Source organism: Pseudophryne corroboree, chromosome 5 (genome assembly GCF_028390025.1).
Source record: "Pseudophryne corroboree isolate aPseCor3 chromosome 5, aPseCor3.hap2, whole genome shotgun sequence".
Classification (NCBI taxonomy): domain Eukaryota; kingdom Metazoa; phylum Chordata; class Amphibia; order Anura; family Myobatrachidae; genus Pseudophryne; species Pseudophryne corroboree.
The window spans coordinates 310,373,587-310,394,026 of NC_086448.1; the positions used below are offsets into that span (position 1 = coordinate 310,373,587).

Sequence of the window (20,440 nt, forward strand, 5' to 3'; positions counted from 1 at the left end):
CTTGAGGACAGCTTTGGGAAGATACATTTTTCTTCCTAATTTTCCTCAATTGTAGCCAGTAGATCACAGGTGGAATGTGAAGGCACTTGTCAAAACCACTCGCTGTTTTGATCCACTCAATGAGAACAAGGGCTACAGTGTAATAATAGTATCTTGTATGTACATATCATTTTTTACAGCTGTGCTTTCAGAGAATGTACATATTATTTATGGCGTAGGATATTTGCATCCATGTGCTGAGATGGTTGCTTCTCGTGATGCATCCAGCTCTGCACCAATGGCCTGCTTACACCCAGATTTCATGCGCGATCAATGATGAAAGCATCTATCCGCTACAGAAGTACATTCAGCGAATGCCAATCAGAAGCAGCCAGCTATTGTCATCATCATCATCTATATCTCAGTGCACATCTGCCACATTTTATCATCAAGCAAGAAACCCTTACTGTATTCAGTCTGCATTCACACACCCCTTATTCATCACCCCACTTCTCCTAGCATAAAGAGAGGCAAGTACTATATCTGCATACGGGTGTAGTACGGGTGACCGGCGGTCTCCTGACCGCCGGTCACCTTACCGACGCCGGGATCCCGGCAGCATACCGACGCCGGGATCCCGGCGGGGAGGGGCGAGTGCAGCAAGCCCCTTGCGGGCTCGCTGCGCTCGCCACGCTGCGAACTCGGTGGCGACCTGCGGTCGCCACGGGATCTATTCCCACTCTATGGGTGTCGTGGACACCCACGAGTGGAAATAGTCCCTGTTGGTCGGCATGCCGACCATTGGGATAGTGAGCCGTCGGGCTCACAGAGGAGGTCATGTGACTGTCGGTCAGCCGACCGGCGGTCACATGACTACCACCCCTGCATACAGATGTACAGATGTATGTATTTGCTTTTTTGTGGGAGAATGGGCTTACGCCCAATCCAGTGTAAGCCTCTATGTGTACTGAAACATGTAAGACATACTTCCTCTTAGCACTTGAAGCAAAAAGTGCCCTGTAAGTTTGTGAATGAAATGAAAACACTGATAATTGTGACTAAGACTTGTCTCCTAGTTGTTTGTGGACCAGATAACCGTAATGTTTTTAATGATATGTTTATCTTCCACCATGCCGGTAATATGACAGAGTTAGCTGTAACCTTCCATCACTTCTTCTCAGGTTCCAGGTTCTCCAGTCCCAGACTGACCGCCCGACCAAGTCGAAAGCGAACATTATCTATATCTCCTCTCTCGGATCACAGCTTTGACCTCCAGACCATGATCCGAACATCTCCAAATTCTCTGGTTACCATTCTCAACAACTCGCGTAGCAGCTCCTCAGCCAGCGGCTCCTATGGACATTTATCAGCAAGTGCATTAAGGTAATACAATATTGGATGATATACTGTAAAAGAGTGCTTAAGTGTACGTATATGTGAATCATAACAGCTTTTTTCACAATTTTGGAAGGAAAGAGACTATAATGTACCTTTTAAAATGAGCAATTGTCACAGCAAACCATAACTATATAGTGGCAATTATATTTGAAAATTGCTTGACTTTTGGTGCTCCAGACAAAAAGTACACTTTTCCCTGAAATTAATGAAGACATCTGGCACAATATTAGCACTGTTTTCTTATCAATTTAGACCTTTGATCAATTATATTTTCAAGAGGTCTATTTAAGCAACCCCATACAAAATCACCATTAGAATACACTATATACAGAGCAAATAAGGGGAAACAACATAGTTATATAGTCCGAGATTGCCTGGAACAGAATTATATACTGTAAATTACTAGAGATGTTAATAAAAGTAACATAAATATCTAGAGAAGTCAGTAAAGTCACAATCTGAACATTGCTACAAATGGAGAAAAATGTACTGGGACTATCTCTGTCTTCCTTCCTAAAATTATTGCGCTGTTTGTCAGTATCAGGTATGTCTATAGCAAGAAATAATCCATGGTGCTATTGTATCACCTGCATTTAGTGTGTGTTTACATTCCTGGTGTGCAATACACATAGCGACACAATGCCAGGCTACATACCATACCAAAGTCTGTTTATACTTCGAAACTATGTAAGGAAGACAAAATAAGGGTTATAAATTGGCCAATTAAGATGCTATCACAATAAAAATCACTGTCAGATCAGTGGAAAGTGTATTGCCATTTCAGATATGATTCCTAGATGTTCACTTGTGTCCTATAATATAACTCAGCAACTGACATGCACCCCAATAGATGTGTTTATTGTGGTGTACATGCTCATTTAAAAAGAAGTGATCACATATTCATCTGGTGATAAAAACTTTTAAGATCAGGTTTCCTTATAAACCAAGGTGTGACAGGGTTTGTGAATGTCTCTATATTTTATCTATAGCGGGCAAGGTTATGGGTAATAGGGTTGACATGCATTAGGTCGACCACTATTGGTCGACAGTGACTAGGTCGACACCTGAAATAGGTGACTGTCGACCTAAATGTGGCTGACCTAATGACCGTATCCCGCGGGCAATTGGCTATATTACTATATAACAGCAAGGCCTAAATGTAATAACCTGTGATTTGCGGGTATCGTTGCGATTCCTACCTTACCAAATTTGCAGGCTAGTATGTTTGACCACAAAAGTCTGATTGGGTGCTGGGACTTATAAACCATTTACCTTATGTACTTTGCAGTTCTGTACCAGTGTCCCTACCAACGTCCGTTAAAACTAATTGAACTGATTTCTGCAAAATCCTGAAGTCTGTTAGGGAGAAGCCTGTTGCCTGCTCCAATGATGTCACACCCTGGATAACCCAGCCTAATAGCTGAAATCTGCAGCTATTGTCTGCTGGGAATGTGGTTTTACAATAGACTGAATCTGACTAAAGCTGGGTACACATTAGCGGGGACATGCTGCATTCGGCAGTATTGTCCTTACTAGCGATATTGCTAGATTGAGTTGCATCCAGGCCCGACGGGCAATGTCGCTGATGACCCGCAGGAGCGCTCATCATTAGCGACATAGTGGGTACACACTGGACGATTTCAACAATTTGTCATTCTGATCCGTCGGAATCCGGGAAATTGTTTAAAAAAAAGTCTCATCTGTACACAACTTAAGTTACACAGCACTTTGTACATATGTTACCCCTCATGCACAGCTCGTGGGGCCCTTGCTGGACACATGGGTACATCTGAAACTGATCGGTAGTGTTTAAAGCAAGCATTTTTGCACTTTTCAGCCAAAGTAAATGAGTTGCTTAAGTAAAATTTATACTACTGTATAGTGAATAAAATAGAGAGCAACTTTTTAGCTTCAATTCCAGCTGCGTCTTTGTGAATCTACAGCTGCAACCAGTATCAGAATGAGCTTGTTAGCAGACTTGCCATAAGTTTGGTTTCTATTATAAGGCCGGAATGTTTTGTTTTATTATTTTTAAGTTCGTTATGTTGGTTATTTGAGATGCCACAGCTTAATGAAATTGCGTTGCATTTCACTGACCCTGCAAAACAATTCTTTCCAGAGCTTTTACATATCAGTTTTAAAAATGCCGTAAACACAAATGGGTCGTTCTTTGTCCTGTTCACTGCATGCAGCGCCTCTTTCTTCTATTGCATATTTGTCGTGTACATGCAGCTAATCCTCAACACGCTGACCTAATAAGGCATGGAGCTGTGACTCATTTTGCATCACAGCAGAAATGAAACACTATACAAGGAAAATAGCAGATTGACAGCAGTAGGAACTCTCAGACTGCCAGAGATCCCTTATATAGGAAGGAACTGACACTGTCTTTATGGAAATATACATTTTCTTAGCCAACAATACATTTTTCTTCGCCAACAACATGACTGACACGTTTACCTAATGTGGTTGAATTCGTGTGCTACAAAGATCTCTATTATCCAGTATTACTTCTATTTCTAGACTGCATTCGAGTTTTAAAAATAAGTGTTTTACTGTTGCTGTAAAATAAGTTATTTCTTGCTTATAATTTATTTTTTTCTTAAATCTTCTGTAATATGCTCAGATTTGGTTACATAATCATGATTGCAGCGTTTCTTTCACATTAACCATTTAGCTGCATTTAAATTGACCATATAGTTAATTTGGATATGCTATGGTGGTATCTGCAATATAGTGATAGATTTACTAAAGTTTAAATTAACAGAATAAAAAATGGAGATTTTGCCCATAGTAACCAAATACTAGCTGTCATTTAGCTAGTACAGTCTAGAAAATGATACAGTAGCTCTAATCTGATTGGTTCCATTGGGCAACACCTCCTCTTTTGCTTTGTAGAAGTAAGTAGTAGTTAGTACCCCACAGTGCACTGAAGTCTTCTCTCTGTAATAATACTATAATTTACACTTTGAAGACCTATATATGAACACTTTCCATAACCAATAATAGCAGCAGTGCACATACAGTACCATGTTTTGGAAAATAATGAATATAAATCACAATTTCACCATTACAGCAAAGACATTCCAAATTCTGTACAGTTTTGCCACAGAATTTATGCTTTTTTATTTTGCATTGTTAAATTTGAGTACTTTTATTTTACTTACAAATACATGCCCCCTCCCCTCCCCCCCCCCACACACACACCCACTGCCATTGCTCCGTGTACCCAGCTTTAGATTAGTAGCCATATACTGTAACATACAACGGTATTGTAAATACTGTCTTGTTATTACAGGGTAAAATCTTGTACAACACTAGACTGAGATGATAAATTCACCCCATCTGCGGCTGTCAGTAAGAGTTTAATGAGCTGTCTGTCTTGTTTCTACAAGCATGATTGAACTTACTTATTCCTGTTGTTTCTTTCTTAACACAGGACCCACATTTACGGTATTTGAAACATAGCCATTCAAAGTGTGATTTGGTGTGTTTGATGCGCCAAATGCAGTTATGTTTTTGTAAACGTAGGTATTTGGGCCACAGACAAGCCTCATTAACAAGCAGATATTTACCTTTTTCTACTTCCCTTACTCCTAAACATAACAGCCGACCCTAACAAAGGCACAATCAATTGTGTGTATAACACACGTGCAAGCACATGTATAATAATTGTCTCACTCTGGCAAATAATTGTCTAATGGGACATTATCAACTTCAAAACCTATATTCCATTTAGAATTTAAAATTTATTTTTTTGTATCTTACTTCTTTCATGAGAATAATTCTCTAATTATTATTATTATTATTATTATTATATGTAAAGAAATTATAATTGTTTATTAGTAATAATATAGCATTTATGTTTTTTATTAGTAGTAATACACAAGAGCAGTGAGAGTCGCTTTTGGGTCTTGAACCTCAGAACAAGAACCATAGAACATAGAATTAAGGTGCTGGTGAACAGCTGTCAGACGTATTTGTCAATAGACAGATGCAGAGATATTTTATTGCAGACATGAGTGTTACAATTTACTAACATCTTCCCTCCCCTACTGGGAATGCTGGGGACTGATCTCTGCTGATTGTTCTTCTCACAGGTCCAGCTGAAAACTAGAGAGAAAACTCTTTTCATGATTATTAGTTAGTGAACAGAGTAAGGAGTATTAAGGTCATGAGTATGATACATATGAATTTATGTTTCCTAGAAAAGTTTATAACAAAAAAACAATGAACTCCAAGATTATATAAAACAAAAGCAGCCCTCTGAGGTCCTGGAGTTTTTACCATACTCCCGATTTAGTATATTATATAAAAATATAGTGACCTTAGGATGGCGCTAATATGTTATACGTATAATAAATAACTCAAAACATCTGAATATATTCTCTTACTCTAATGTCTGATGGTAGTAGGTAATTGTACCAGTCCATTCGAAATAGGATAAACCTTTTGCTCTACAAAGACTCTCAACCCAGATTGGTTCAGTATGAGTGCTTAGAATTTCCACCTTTCCCACACGTTCTTGAAATCTCAAAAGCAAGCAGAGATAGCAATAGTGCAACACCTTTTGAAAAGGGTAACAAATTGATTCACACATAGCACTTACATTTTATTAGAGATGTGCGGGTTCGGATTTAACGCCAGAATTAACGCCAGTTCGGTTTAATCCGGATTTTTTCTATTGGCTATCCAAAACACGTGACATCCGTGAGCCAATAAGATGCCGTTTTTCGAACCGAGTAAATCCGAGTAAAACCGAGTAAAACCGAACCCGCTCATCTCTACATTTTATACGTAAAAACATAGCAGCTTGCTTCACCATATTACACACCTACCCATCCAGTCGGTAATGGACATACGAAAAAGTGGTCCCGGACACCAAAAGATCTCAGAGGGTAATGGTTGGCAGAAGTCCATACAGTCAGTCCATCCAGGGCTCAGTTATCACCAGCTTTACATGTTTTGGACCAGCAGGTCCTTCATCAGAAGTGTGATGATAAAGCTCCCAGGGCCTGTTTATATACCCTAAATAATAAAAGCACTCATACTGAACCATTGAGTTGAGAGCCTCATATAGAGGAAAAGGTTTATCCTATTTAGACTGGACTGGTACAGTTACCTACTATCACAAACATCAGAGTAAGAGAATTTATTCAGTTGTTTTACGTTATTTATTATATGTAAAAAAAACATCAGCGCCATCCTATGGTCACTATTTTTTTTATTATATACAAAAGTTTATTGAAACAGATCTCATAAACCGTATAAAGAGAATAAATAAATGTATGTCGGAAGTGAAGACAGAGTCTGGGATAGAACGTTGGCAGACTCAGGTGTTCCACTGCATCTCTGTTTATATTGGTTACCTTGACATTCCTCTGACTTTATTGCTACTCAGGTGCTAGACATTACTCATCAACACTCTGAATTATTCGCTGTTCGAGATCGGTTACCAGTAGGTTTAGAAGGCTGTCAGGGACACATAGTTGTTAGCTTAACTCGGTTTAGCTCCCTGTAATAGAGTAAACTTGTCTATATGTTCATACTGTGTATTGTCTGAAGGTCTTCTCATTATAATCCCAGCTTGTTCTGACTGCTCTAGTCTGCCGTGAGCCTCTGCCTGTTGTTGATAAACCTTGTGTGTCACCCATACTACTGCAAATGTTTGCCTATTACTTCTTATCCTTTTCTGCTGGTCAACCTGACTATGGACTGTGACTCCCCCCTCCTGCCTCTAGATTTCTTCCAGAATACATAGCATGTTACCACAATTTACTGCTCAGGTTGTTAGCCTTGTTTATCCAGTCTTTAGAGAAGCCTATTGCATATGGGAGCAACTGTGTTTTGGTGTGCAAAATATCTGTATGTGAAATAGGGTCTCATAGCTGAAGAGTGGATGCAGTACTATGGGCTTATTAGAAAACTATAGTGAACAATGGCATAACTAATCATTCAGGGGGGATTTATCATATCATGGAGAGTGATAAAGTGGAGTGAAATAAAGCATTAACCAATCAGCTCCTCACGTTATTAAACACAACCTGTACAATGAAAGTTAGAAGCTGATTGGTTAGTGCTTTATATCTCTCCACTTATTCTCTCTCCATGCTTTAAAAAATGCCCTCCTTAATATGTTCCCAATTTGAATGTACATTACAAAGTTCACTGGATATAAGGGAAGGGGGTTAAAAAGCAAAATGACAAGGTGTTTTATGCTGGCTTCTAAATAAGATGACTGTATTTTACAGATTCTTAACCACCCTGTAGAAATGGTTACAAATGGAAATAAATTAGTCCTTTATTTTTAATATTTAGAAATATCAGATTCCTGACATATTTTGTCTTAAATTAGCTTATAGTAGACCTATCACTTTGTATAATGCAACAAAATATGTGTAATATTTCTGTTATGTAGAAGACTGTAAGCCTTTCTGTTCATGTAGTGCAGCTTTCCGATAGACAAGCTTCTAACCATACAACATTAAGCATAATGGCGCACATGTATTAACCTGGAGAAGGCTGATAAACCAGTGATAAGTGCAAGGTGAAAAATGCACCAGCCAATCAGCTCCAATATGTAAATGAACAGTTAGGAGCTGATTGGCTGGTGCATTTATCACATTGCACTTATGTACTCCACCATTTCAAATATATAAGCTTTTGGTTGTATTACTGTATGATAGTTCTTACAATCTTTCATCTTACCTTGCAGTGTCTTCTTGTGCTGTTCCAACATGCCTCTGTGGGTGGATAGATAATTACTGTACATGAATTAATTATTGGTACAGGACAGATTAACTATGCAGAGTATTGGAGGCTATCGGGAAAAATGTAACTGACGGCAAGTTGATTTAGTGAAATGGCAATGGCTTTTAGAGTCAGGTATAGCGCTTTAAATTGGAGAAATAAACTGTTATGAAAATAAACATTAAACTTCACTGATTCCGTAAACAACTATCTTTTCCCTTCATTGTGCATATGTTCTCTATCAATTCAGAGTGCTCTTCCAAAGCCACGTATGACATTGTTTTTCTGTGTTTTAATGAACAGAACAGGGTAGTTACACTTTGTAATATATGTTCACTGAAAGGAAGAGGGAGCATTAAATCATTGTGCTCTGTGATGAATGGTTTGTACTGTACATTGAAGAATAAATTGAACAAACTGGCATAGAACTCAGTGAACATGAAATCAGCTATTAGAAGGGAGCTTGTGAACAAATTCTGAAGCTGATATGCATCTTTTGATTAATGCCCTATCAATCATCCGTAGTGGTTACCTTAGCAAAGTCTGGCTGTAATCATTCATAGTTCCTTTCAGGAACACTGGCAGGGACTATAGGCTTGTAATAACTGAACATTATTACTGTTTTCCTACTGACTCTTCCAGAGAACAATTATTATGTTCCCCATGTTAGAGCTTTGCATTATACTGTATAAAAAAAGCAGCACAGAGTAAAATGAAAATAGTTCATATGCTGCCAACATTCTCTTAGGGTATTTATAATGATATTCTGTTTTAAACGGCATCATTCTTGCAAGTCGTAATAATAGTAATATAATTACTCTGAATAAGTTCTGTTTGGGCTGCTCTTTATCAAGAAAGCAAAATAATGAAAATCGTTGGAATTATTTGCTCTAATGAGTTAATTTGGCCTTAATTATGAGATGTATATTTTTTAATCTAATGGGACTCAAGAGAGATGTATTAATTCTCCATTAAATTGGCTGTTAATCTGCAGACACCGCTGTGTATCACATGATCTCAGCATACCATCAAGTTTTATCAGAGGGTAGATTTGCTATATTATATATCTGCTGTTTACAAGAAGATGAAGCAGAATAATGAAATGTCTTAAACAGAAAATAATCAAATGCTGTAAACAGTGATTTACAAACTTTTTTTAACACGGCAATACAGTACAAGAACTTGCATTTAGCATGTGATAGAGCAGACTAGTAAAGGCGCATACACACGGTGCAATATAACTGCCGATATGGACTATATAGTCCATATCGTTAAAAAACATAGTGCATATTGCACCGTGTGTATACACCTTGCGATGCCGAATCACGGCCCCGCAGGGTCGGCATCGCAAGAAAAAATAGACGGTGCAGGCAGGTCAATTTTGACTAGAAAGTGTACAATCTGGTTTCTCATATAGTCAACATTGTATATAGCCAAAATTGCACCGTGTGTATAGTCAATTTTCGGTGGTTCTGGGTTCTGGGGAGCTCAAGGGAAATCGTGAAGTCAAAATCGGCATTTAGGCAGAATCGCACCATGTGTAGGCGCCTTTAGTTAGGAATAACTAATATACATCCACAACCAGGCATTCAGTAGGAAACTGGAGAGTTGTACTGCTGTAGCCATGCTCATCTTACTGCGATTCGCAGCTGGAATTAATAGAGTGATCGCCATCTGCGAATAGTCGCAGCCTGGCACGCCATGCAGCATGCCGTGTTGCAGCAAAATGAGCATGGTTATATCTGTATATAAGAACAAGCAAGAATTAAATGTTGCTTTCTCTTATCTTACATTTGCAATTGAAGTATATCACTGGGAACAATTTATTTGAGGAGCAGGCAGTAAAGAGTGGTTTGGCAATGCCTGCTTGCAGATTGAAATCTTTATGCTGTAATATAATTTTCCCTCAGAATTGAACTGTAGGCTCAGAAACACAGAGGAGTAATGAAGTGATGACAGGTATTAGCATGCATAATGGGCTTTAATAGACATTTAATGATGTTAAACTGGAAGAGAGAGACGGGATCTCCCATTGGAATATCCCCTCACTGAAACACATTGATCGGCAGTCTTACAGCAGCTTTTAGTGCAGGTTACTCTGACGGAAATTCTTTTTAGGTGACATCCTGGCTGAGCAGAACCTTCCATCGTTGAAAAAGAAATGAGTGATATGACAAGCACTGTGTATAAAACACATTTACCAATTGATTTTTTCTCCTGATGCGATTTGGAGACATATGTAGGAGTTTAACTTTCTAAGATTAAAGAGCTCTTTCATTACACAAGGCAACCCAAGACATGTACTGCACATTGCCTTCAAGTATTTTAGAGATAGTTTTGCATTTCCATTTTGTATAATATATTAACAGATGAGATGCTCATGTTTTAAAGCTGTTTTGTTGGCACACCAAGGGGCTATTACAGAATTGAACATAGGTACATTTCATAGAGTATTTGCATATTTTTGCTCTATGCCTGTCTTCGGGTTGGGTGTATACAGTAGGTGGAATATGCGGTGTATGTAAAGCTGTGCATGTGTTTTCAGGATAGAGGTGGTGCAGCTGCAGAGATGCATTCAACTGTGCAGCCACAGGAATGCATATGTAGCCATGCTCATCTTACTGCAATGCAGCAGGCTACGACTATTCGCAGATGGCCACAGCATGATACATGATCTCTCCATTCATTCCTAAATGAATTAATGAAGCGATCCCTGGCTGCAAATAGTTGTTGCCTAGCATACTATGCAGCATGCTGCATTGCAGTAAAATCAGCATGGCTACATCTGTATATGCATTTAACTTCCATGCAAGCAATCCAGTCACAGACAGTTGTGTTCAACTTCTTCAGTCCCCAAGTTTCATATTTATACCTTTGTATATTCTATTGTGTTGCATTCTGTATTATGAGAAGTGTAATGTACAATACATTTTTCTACTTTAATATGTTCAAAATTCGTATCTGCATGTTGCAGGGTGACTTATGTTTTATATATTTGTTTATCACTTTTTAATGTGTTTACATACAAATTAATTTTGCAATACTGCTTTTGTCTCTTTGCAGTCCAGCTTTGAGCTTTACATACCCTCCTACCCCAGTGTCCTTGCAGCATATGCATCAGCATATAATAAATCGGCAGCACAGCATAGGCTCAGCTTTTGGACACAGCCCACCACTTTTACATCCTGCGCCCACCTTTCCCACTCAGAGAACTGTTCCTGGGATCCCTAGCGTTTTGAATCCAGTCCAGGTCAGCGTGGGTCCCTCGGAGATCACACAGGTGAGAACCCGTTTTTCGTAGTTCAACGAAGAGAAATAAAAATTCCTTCAACTTAGTATACCATATATATATATATATATATATATATATATATATATATACAGGTTGAGTATCCCATATCCAAATATTCCGAAATACGGACTTTTTTGAGTGAGAGTGAGATAGTGAAACCTTTGTTTTTTGATGGCTCAATGTACAGAAACTTTGTTTAATACTCAAAAGTTATTAAAAATATTGTATTAAATGACCTTCAGGCTGTGTGTATAAGGTGTATAAGAAACATAAATGAATTGTGTGAATGTACACACACTTTGTTTAATGCACAAAGTTGTATACAATATTGGCTAAAATGACCTTCAGGCTGTGTGTATAAGGTGTTTATGTAACATAAATGGATTCTGTGCTTAGATTTAGGTCCCATCGCCATGATATCTCATTATGGTATGCAATTATTCCAAAATATGGAAAAATCCGATTTCCAAAATTCCTATGGTCCCAAGCATTTTGGATAAGGGATACTCAACCTGTATATATATATATATATATATATATATATATATATTGTTGAACTACATTGCTGAGCCAGCTCTATCTGCAGTTATATCTTCATGTTTAAATTTTTTAGATATGTTTACATTTTTTTAATTATAAAATAATGTAAAGAAAGAGCCAGGGCAGTGTGTTTGTGTACACGCCTGTACTACTACATCGTACATATCCCATCTGCCACATGTATGCGGTTGGGTATGAAATGCCGGCATTCAAGATACGACGGTCAGAATCCGACAGCGGAATCTCGACTGTCACAATGCAGATGGATCCCGGTGACCGTGGTGATTCCGCTGTCGGGATTCTGAACGCTGGGATCCTGAATGCCGGCTTGCTGACTACTTCCCCATGTATGAGTGTTATACATTTGTTTTCATGCTCATCATTTACTTTTATTCCATCCCTATATTCCATGGCCAAAGCTTAAATGATTATTTCCTTAATATAAAAGCTATATTGTTTCATTCGGAGTCTTACAGCAAATAGCTTGACCACTTAGATACACTTTCATATGTAATTGCATGCTTCTCCATATATCACCTACGGTTTTCTGTATCCATCCACCTAAAATGATTTATTTATTTTATTTATTAACAGTTTCTTATATAGCGCAATATATTCCGTTGCACTTTACAACTGGAACCAATAACGGTAGAACAAAATTGGGTTATAATAGACAGACATACTGTAGAGGTAGGAAGGCCCTGCTCGCAAGCTTACAATCTATAGAATTCACACAGTCTCTGCTAGGAACTGGCCTTATTCCACCTCTGGTAGTTATAATAACCGAACTCTTATGCTGCCCTTAGTCAGGGGTCATGACTATCATCTAATAAGTGCAATAGAAAATACAAATGTTTTCTTCTGTTAAACTGGCATTACATAAGTTGTTTTGCCTTCTAAATAATGTTTTTAGACATGAACTGCTGAATGTTTTTGTGTCATGAATATAAAATATTTTTTAATGTGTGAGTGCACTGATAAATCAAAGGTATCATAGTATATCTGCCTGTCCATCCCAGGCTGCAACTTCAAAGCTCCAGGGTAGATTGCAGAGGAGTTATGTAGAGTATACATTATACGTACATATATCATTGCTGTCTGGCTCATTGTTCTCCTTGTATGTTTTCCCACGTCTGTACATCTACCTTTATGCACATCATTATTTTAACATGTGATTCAGTGTCGGCTTCTAATTAGCTGTCAGTGCAAGCCTGATACCGCTTCTTGTCTACTTTAATAATGAACAACTGAAAGCAGCAGTCTCATTTAAGAGCATACCCTGGTGTCATTGTAACATATGTCCCAGGACATGCACTCCTACATACAGTACCCCGCATAGTTATCTATACACAAATGCACATAACATGACAATAAGGGTCATTTCCTAGCCGCAAAATCTGCAGATTTGCAATTTTGTGAACTGTTTATATTTGTCTGCCTTTGTGCAGATACTCTACATAAACCATTTGTTGGATTACAAACTGAAATGGGAACTAGGGCAGATGTAACTTCCTTAATAAATCACAATTTATACTATTGTTATCTTCTTGAAATATTTCTTGCATAAAGTAGATTTGGTTGGTGCAAATGATAACTCATGTATAGGAAAGCCTAATCACTGCTGTCTTTTAGCATGTGGGGGATGGCCATGGAGAGAAATTGCATACCTACATTTAAACAAATTAAAATGTCATAAATTTCTGTACTAAATGATTTTGTTTTCGTTATATCCTCAAAATAAGATATCTACACATATAGGGAAGTATTTATCAAAGCTGACAGAGAAATAAAATTCTGATAGATAAATTACTAAACAATCAACTGCCTTACATTTTATAGGTTATGTTTAAAAAGTACAATTAGGAACTGATTGGTTGGTGCTTTATTTTCTGCAGCGGGGTACACAGGGATTCCACAGGGAATAACATCGGGGTGTAGAGTCGGATCTTGAGCCGAGGCACCAACAGGCTAAAGCTTTGACTGTTCCCAGGATGCACTGCACTGCCTCACCTATAGCCCCGCCTCCAGGCACTGGAGCTCAGTTTGTAAGTTGATGCCTGCAGTGCAGGTCACTAACAGGGGGGGCTGCGCTAGGCAGCCCTGAAAGGAGCTTTTCTAGAAGACTTCAAGGGCCGCAGCACAAGCACTAGTTGCAGTGTATGTCATGTTGACATTCTGTGCTACGGCTCCATCACCTCCCTCAGCGGCGCTGTATACTCCCACGGTGTGGTTCCCGGGTACTTACAGCGGAGGCGCTCCGGTCATCAGGCACACATCACCGCTGCTGCTCTCCTGGATCATGTGGCCGCACTTCAGGGAGGAGGTAAGAGGGTCCCCCAGGTGGGACCGGCCGGTGAATCGCGATCCAGTCACGGTACCAGGAGACAGACCGCGCTGCTGGCGTGGACACTGTGGCTGTGCAGGGACCCCGCTATATCCACCAGGGCAGGGAGCACAGGTCAAATTAACAAAAATCTGTTTGTTATAGGCTCCATAGTACCCGGTGGTGAAGTCCAGCAGAGGGGATAAGGCGCTGACCTGTAGCCCCTTCCCCAGCTCCAGGCGCCATCTACTGCAGGTGTTCCCGCCCCGGAGCTGCATTTCTCTGTCACCCTCACTCCCTGTCAGCGTTTGGGTACCATTTGATATAGCTGAGCTGATCATGGGACTGCTGGGCAGTGTCTCCTCTGTAAAGCCGCCTGCCTCATCAGCGCTGTGCATTTACAGGACACTTAAGTATTCTACATGTCGTTTAGACAGCGTTAGTTAAGAACAAGTGCACTACTATATGAATATTTAGTACAAGTGTTCTGTGATATACATCCAGTGTTTACTGTGCATTGGTATATCTGTATACATACATTTCTATATGTAGTATTACTAGTGCAGTGCAGTTTTATTGGTTGTATGTAATAATTTCTGCATTGTACCTGTGGCTGTGTGTGCCTATAGCTGCTATGTGGTTTCTATTCTGTGTATCACACATATTGTTATCACTATATTCTGTACCCTGGGGGGCTAAGTGCGTCAGGGTCTCATATACCAAATAGTGTTCCACAGGATATACTGCTTTGTATTTTTTACTGTGTGTTTCAGTCACCTCACACTGCTTAAATCCTCTGTTTGTGCTTTACATTTGCTGTCACATAATACAGGTTTTTTTTGCAGGTATTGTTTTTGTCTGGCTATATTGTACTGTTGCGCCCTAAGGCTACATTCCCATAATGTCTGCTACACAGGGTGGGAAATCCTCAGACGCTCCTGCTTCATGCAGTGCTGGCGCCACGGATTTGACTGAGGAAAAGGTTTCAGCTGAGGGTTCAATTACTGGGCATCTTCCAGTCAGTCTGCAGCACCTGTGGCTAATCAAGACCCACCTTGGGCTGCTTTTTCAAATATGCTGACTACGCTTGTAACACGACTTACGCCCTCTGTGGGCCCTCCTGTGACATTACAGCCACATATTGTCCCTGTAGTTAATCCGCCATAGGCGGATACTCTGTCAACCCAATTACAGCAATTAAGTCAGTCCTTGGTTAAACACAAACCTAACCCTTGCCCTACTGGGACCAAAGGGTCCTTTAAGTGGGCCATTTCTTCCTCACAATACACTAATATTTCGGATGATTCCTCCGATGAGGATGGGAATTATACTGATCCTTCTGATATGGATACAGTTGTTTCTCTAACGTCCTAGAGGATGCTGGGACTCCGTAAGGACCATGGGAAATAGACGGGCTCCGCAGGAGACATGGGCACTTTAAGAAAGACTTTAGCCTCTGGGTGTGCACTGGCTCCTCCCTCTATGCCCCTCCTCCAGACCTCAGTTTTAGACTGTGCCCAGAGGAAGATGGGTTCACTGCAGGGAGCTCTGTTGAGTTTCCTGCTAAGAAAGCATTTTGTTAGGTTTTTTTCTTATTTTCAGGGAGCTCTGCTGGCAACATACTCCCTGCATCGAGGGACTGAGGAGAGAGGAGCAGACCTACTTAAATGATAGGCTCTGCTTCTCGGCTACTGGACACCATTAGCTCCAGAGGGAGTGGAACACAGGTTCGGCCTGGGCGTTCATCCCAGAGCCGCGCCGCCGTTCTCCTCACAGAGCCGGAAAAAACGAAGAAAGAAGACTACTGAGGCGGCAGAAGCCCTCGGGTGCTTCACTGAGGTAACGCACAGCACTGCAGCTGTGCGTCATTGCTCCCATATACCTCACACACTCCGGTCACTGTAAGGGTGCAGGGCGCAGGGGGGGCGCCCTGGGCAGCAATAGAATACCTCTCCTATGGCAAATGACTATATACATGTACAGGTGGGCACTGTACATGTATATAAAAGAGCCCCCGCCATATTTTATTAAGTTTGAGAGGGACAGAAGCCCGCCGCCGAGGGGGCGGGGCTTCTCCCTTAGCACTCACCAGCGCCATTTTCTCTCCATAGCACCGCTGAGAGGAAGCTCCCCGGACTCTCCCCTGCTTGACACACGGTGAAAGAGGGTTTTAAAGTAGAGGGGGGGGCACATAATTGGCGATTATACATTACAGCAGCGCTACTGGGTAAACATTCTGTGTTTTTCTCCGGGGTCATATAGCACTGGGGTGTGTGCTGGCATACTCTCTCTCTGTCTCTCCAAAGGGCCTAAAGGGGAACCTGTCTTCAGAATTGAGTTTCCCTGTGTGTGTGGAGTGTGTCGGTACGCGTGTGTCGACATGTTTGACGATGAAGGCTCGCCTAAGGAGGAGGGGGAGTGCACGATTGTCAGGTCGCCGTCGGCAACGCCGACGCCGGACTGGATGGATATGTGGAATGTCTTGAATGCTAATGTAAATTTAGTGCATAAGAGATTAGACAAGACTGAGGCTAGGGATCAGTCAGGTAGTCAGACCATGCCTGTCCCAGTGGCACCGGGACCTTCTGGGTCTCAGAAACGCACATTATCCCAGATCACTGACACAGATACCGACACGGATTCAGATTCCAGTGTCGACTATGAGGATGCAAAATTACAGCCAAAAGTGGCTAAAGGTATTCGTTACATGATCATTGCTATTAAAGAGGTTTTGCATATTACTGAGGAACCCCCTGTCCCTGACACGAGGGTACACATGTATAAAGAGAAAAAGCCTGAGATCACCTTTCCGTCCTCATTTGAGCTAAGCGAATTGTGCGAAAAGGCTTGGGAATCTCCAGACAGGAGACTACAAGTTCCCAAAATGGCGTATCCCTTCCCACAAAAGGACAGGATACGATGGGAATCTTCGCCTAAAGTAGACAAGGCGTTGACACGCTTATCCAAGAAGGTGGCACTGCCTTCCCAGGATACTGCTACCCTCAAGGATCCTGCGGATCGTAAGCAGGAAGTTACCATGAAGTACATTTACACACATTCTGATACTATTGTTAGGCCGGCTATGGCATCGGCCTGGGTTTGTGTCCTTGTCTACGGAGATTGAGACCCTAGATAAGGATACCATTCTAATGACCCTAGAGCATATCAAGGATGCTGCGTTATATATGAGGGATGCTCAAAGAGACATTTGTTTACTAAGCTCCAGAATAAATGCTATATCTATTTCTGCTAGGCGACTCTTGTGGACCCGACAGTGGACGGAGGATGCCGACTCAAAGCGGCATATGGAGTCGTTGCCTTACAAGGGGGAGGAGTTGTTTGGAGAAGGCCTCTCGGACCTTGTCTCTACTGCTACGGCTGGTAAATCGAATTTTTTACCTTATGTTCCCCCACAACATACTAAGACGGCACCTCATTACCAAATGCAGTCCTTTCGTTCAAATAAAAGCAAAAAGGTACGGAGATCGTCCTTTCTTGCCAGAGGTAAAGGCAAGGGAAAAAAGCTGCACACAGCTAGTTCCCAGGAGCAGAAGTCCCCCCCACGTCTGCAAAATCCACCGCATGACGCTGGGGCTTCCCTGGGGGGGCCAGATCAAGTGGGGGCACGTTTTCGATTTTTCAGCCACGTCTGGGTTCACTCACAGGTGGATCCATGGGCAATAGAGATTGTTTCTGTCACAACTGAGGGCCTGAGCTGACGGGAGGCAGCCTCAGTTGTAGGGGCTGAGATGTACCGGAACCTGGGAGGTTGTATCAGACCCCTGGACATGTAAGTAACATGAATAATAACTGCCCGAAGGCGTGACCACGACAACTTGGATAAAAGTCAATGATGTTTATTATGACAACTCCGCAACACAGCAGCAGTAAAAGAAAACGTAAAAGTCAGCAAAGAATAAATACAGTTCCTGGGTACTACAGGATGGCAGGAGCCACAGGGCACTGGTAGTGTGAGATAGTTCTTATGATCTTCTAGATGGAAAGTCCTTACCAGGCCTGACTGTAGCAATGGAGATAACCCAGGATTGTGCCAGCTGGTGTTCCAGGAAAAGCTGGGTTGCTGAAGATAAAACAGCTGCTGTGGATACTGGCTGGAACCAGACTGTTGTTAGCACGGAGTGGATACTGGCTGGAACCAGTTAAATAATAAATGAACTTGGGAGCGATGAAATATGAACTGAAATGTAGAACTTGAGAGCGGAGAAATAATAATACCGGTGGAGAGTGGTAAAGTGTAGAAAGGACACCGGCCCTTTAAGGGAAGCTGTACTCTGCTGGAAGCTGAGCTGGAAGCAGGTAATGTTGTAGCTGGAAACAGATGAATCCACAATGGATTGGAGAGTCAGGCTACACCGCAGGTGGAATGCTGGTGCGGGTCTCTATGGTGGAAGTCTTGAGACAGGAGCTGGAACCTGGAAGACAATCACAGGAGAGAGACAAACAGGAACTAGGTTTGACAACCAAAGCACTGACGCCTTCCTTGCTCAGGCACAGTGTATTTATACCTGCAGCAAGGAAGGGATTGGCTAGGCAATTATGCAGATTATCAAAACTGAGAACAGATTGGTGGAAATGATCAGCTGACAGAATCCAAGATGGCTGCGCCCATGCAGACACTTGGAGGGAAGTTTGGTTTGTAATCCATGTGGTAATGAAAACAGTAATGGCGGCGCCGGCCACCGGAGACAGGAGGCGCCAGGCTGACAGATGCACATCCAACCACGCGGACACAGCGGAGGCCGCGGCTGACGTAATCGCCACTCAGACACTCTGCATGCAGAAGTTCAGGGACGGCGGCGGAGGCCGCGGGAGACGCCATGCCAGGTGTAATATGGCGTTTACTGTGACAGCGTCCCAGAGTGACAGGAGAGGATACAGGAATGTACACATCAGGATAACAGATGGGATCCGGTCCTGGAGCGCTGAGCCAGCCTTAGGAGGCATCTGATGGGTAAGAAATGGCGTCCAGATACCCGGATCGTGACAGCACTCCCCCCTTTAGGAGTGGCCCCAGGACACTTCTTAGGCTTTTGAGGAAACTTGGAATGGAATCTCCGGACCAAGGCAGGAGCATGGACATCAGAAGCATTGGTCCATGAACGTTCCTCAGGACCATAACCCTTCCAGTCAATAAGATATTGTAGTTGACCGTAACGGTGACGTGAGTCCAGGATCTTGGCCACTTCATACTCAACGCCTCGTTGAGTTTGGACTTTCGGAGTTGGAGGAAGTGAGGAATGAAACCGATTCAAGATCAGCGGTTTCAACAGGGAAACATGGAATGTCCTGGGTATTTTTAAGAAGGGAGGCAACTGGAGTCTGTAAGCAACAGGATTGATGACTTGTTCAATCTTGAAAGGACCGATATAGCGAGGTGCAAACTTCATACTGGGAACTCTTAACCTCAAATTCTTCGTGGATAACCATACCCGATCACCCACCTTGAGAGCAGGAACTGCTCGACGCTTCTTATCCGCAAACTTCTTGTACCTGAACGATGCCTTGAGCAGAGCTGATCGTACGCTCTTCCAGATATTGGCAAACTGATGCAAGGTGATATCCACTGCGGGAACAGAAGTTGCTGGAAGCGGTTGGAACTCAGGGACTTTAGAGTGGAATCCAAAGTTAGTGAAGAATGGTGTTGAAGCAGATGAAGAATGATACTGGTTGTTATGACAGAACTCGGCCCAGGGAAGTAATTGAACCCAGTCATCTTGAGAGGAGGACACATAGATGCGGAGGAAGGCCTCCAAGTCCTGATTCACCCTCTCGGTTTGACCATTGGTCTGAGGATGGTAAGCCGTGGAAAACTTTAGCTTGACTTGGAGGACTTGACATAAACTTCGCCAGAATTTGGCTGTGAATTGAACTCCTCGATCTGAGATAATTTCTTCAGGAAGACCGTGGAGTCGGAAGATCTCTTGTATGAATACTTGAGCCAACTTGGAAGCTGACGGAAGACCGGTGAGAGGAATGAAGTGTGCCATCTTGGTGAACCGGTCAACTACCACCCAGATGGTATTGAACTTGTTGCACATGGGTAAGTCTGTAATGAAATCCATCGACAAGTGGGTCCATGGTCGACGGGGAACGGATAGTGGAACCAGTTGCCCCGCAGGCGACTGGCGGGATACTTT

At 41.8% G+C, this 20,440-nt stretch overlaps 1 protein-coding gene across 5 annotated transcripts in view; it reads left to right on the forward strand.

Moving 5' to 3' along the window:
- GLI3 (GLI family zinc finger 3) overlaps window positions 1-20,440 on the forward strand; it is a 313,081-nt gene that overhangs the window by 228,193 nt on the left and 64,448 nt on the right. For all 5 annotated transcript variants that reach the window (XM_063922481.1, XM_063922483.1, XM_063922484.1 and 2 more), the window contains exons 7-8: window positions 1,161-1,362; window positions 11,191-11,407. In XM_063922481.1, coding sequence (XP_063778551.1) covers window positions 1,161-1,362; window positions 11,191-11,407 — 419 coding nt within the window. The remainder of the gene's footprint in view (window positions 1-1,160; window positions 1,363-11,190; window positions 11,408-20,440) is intronic.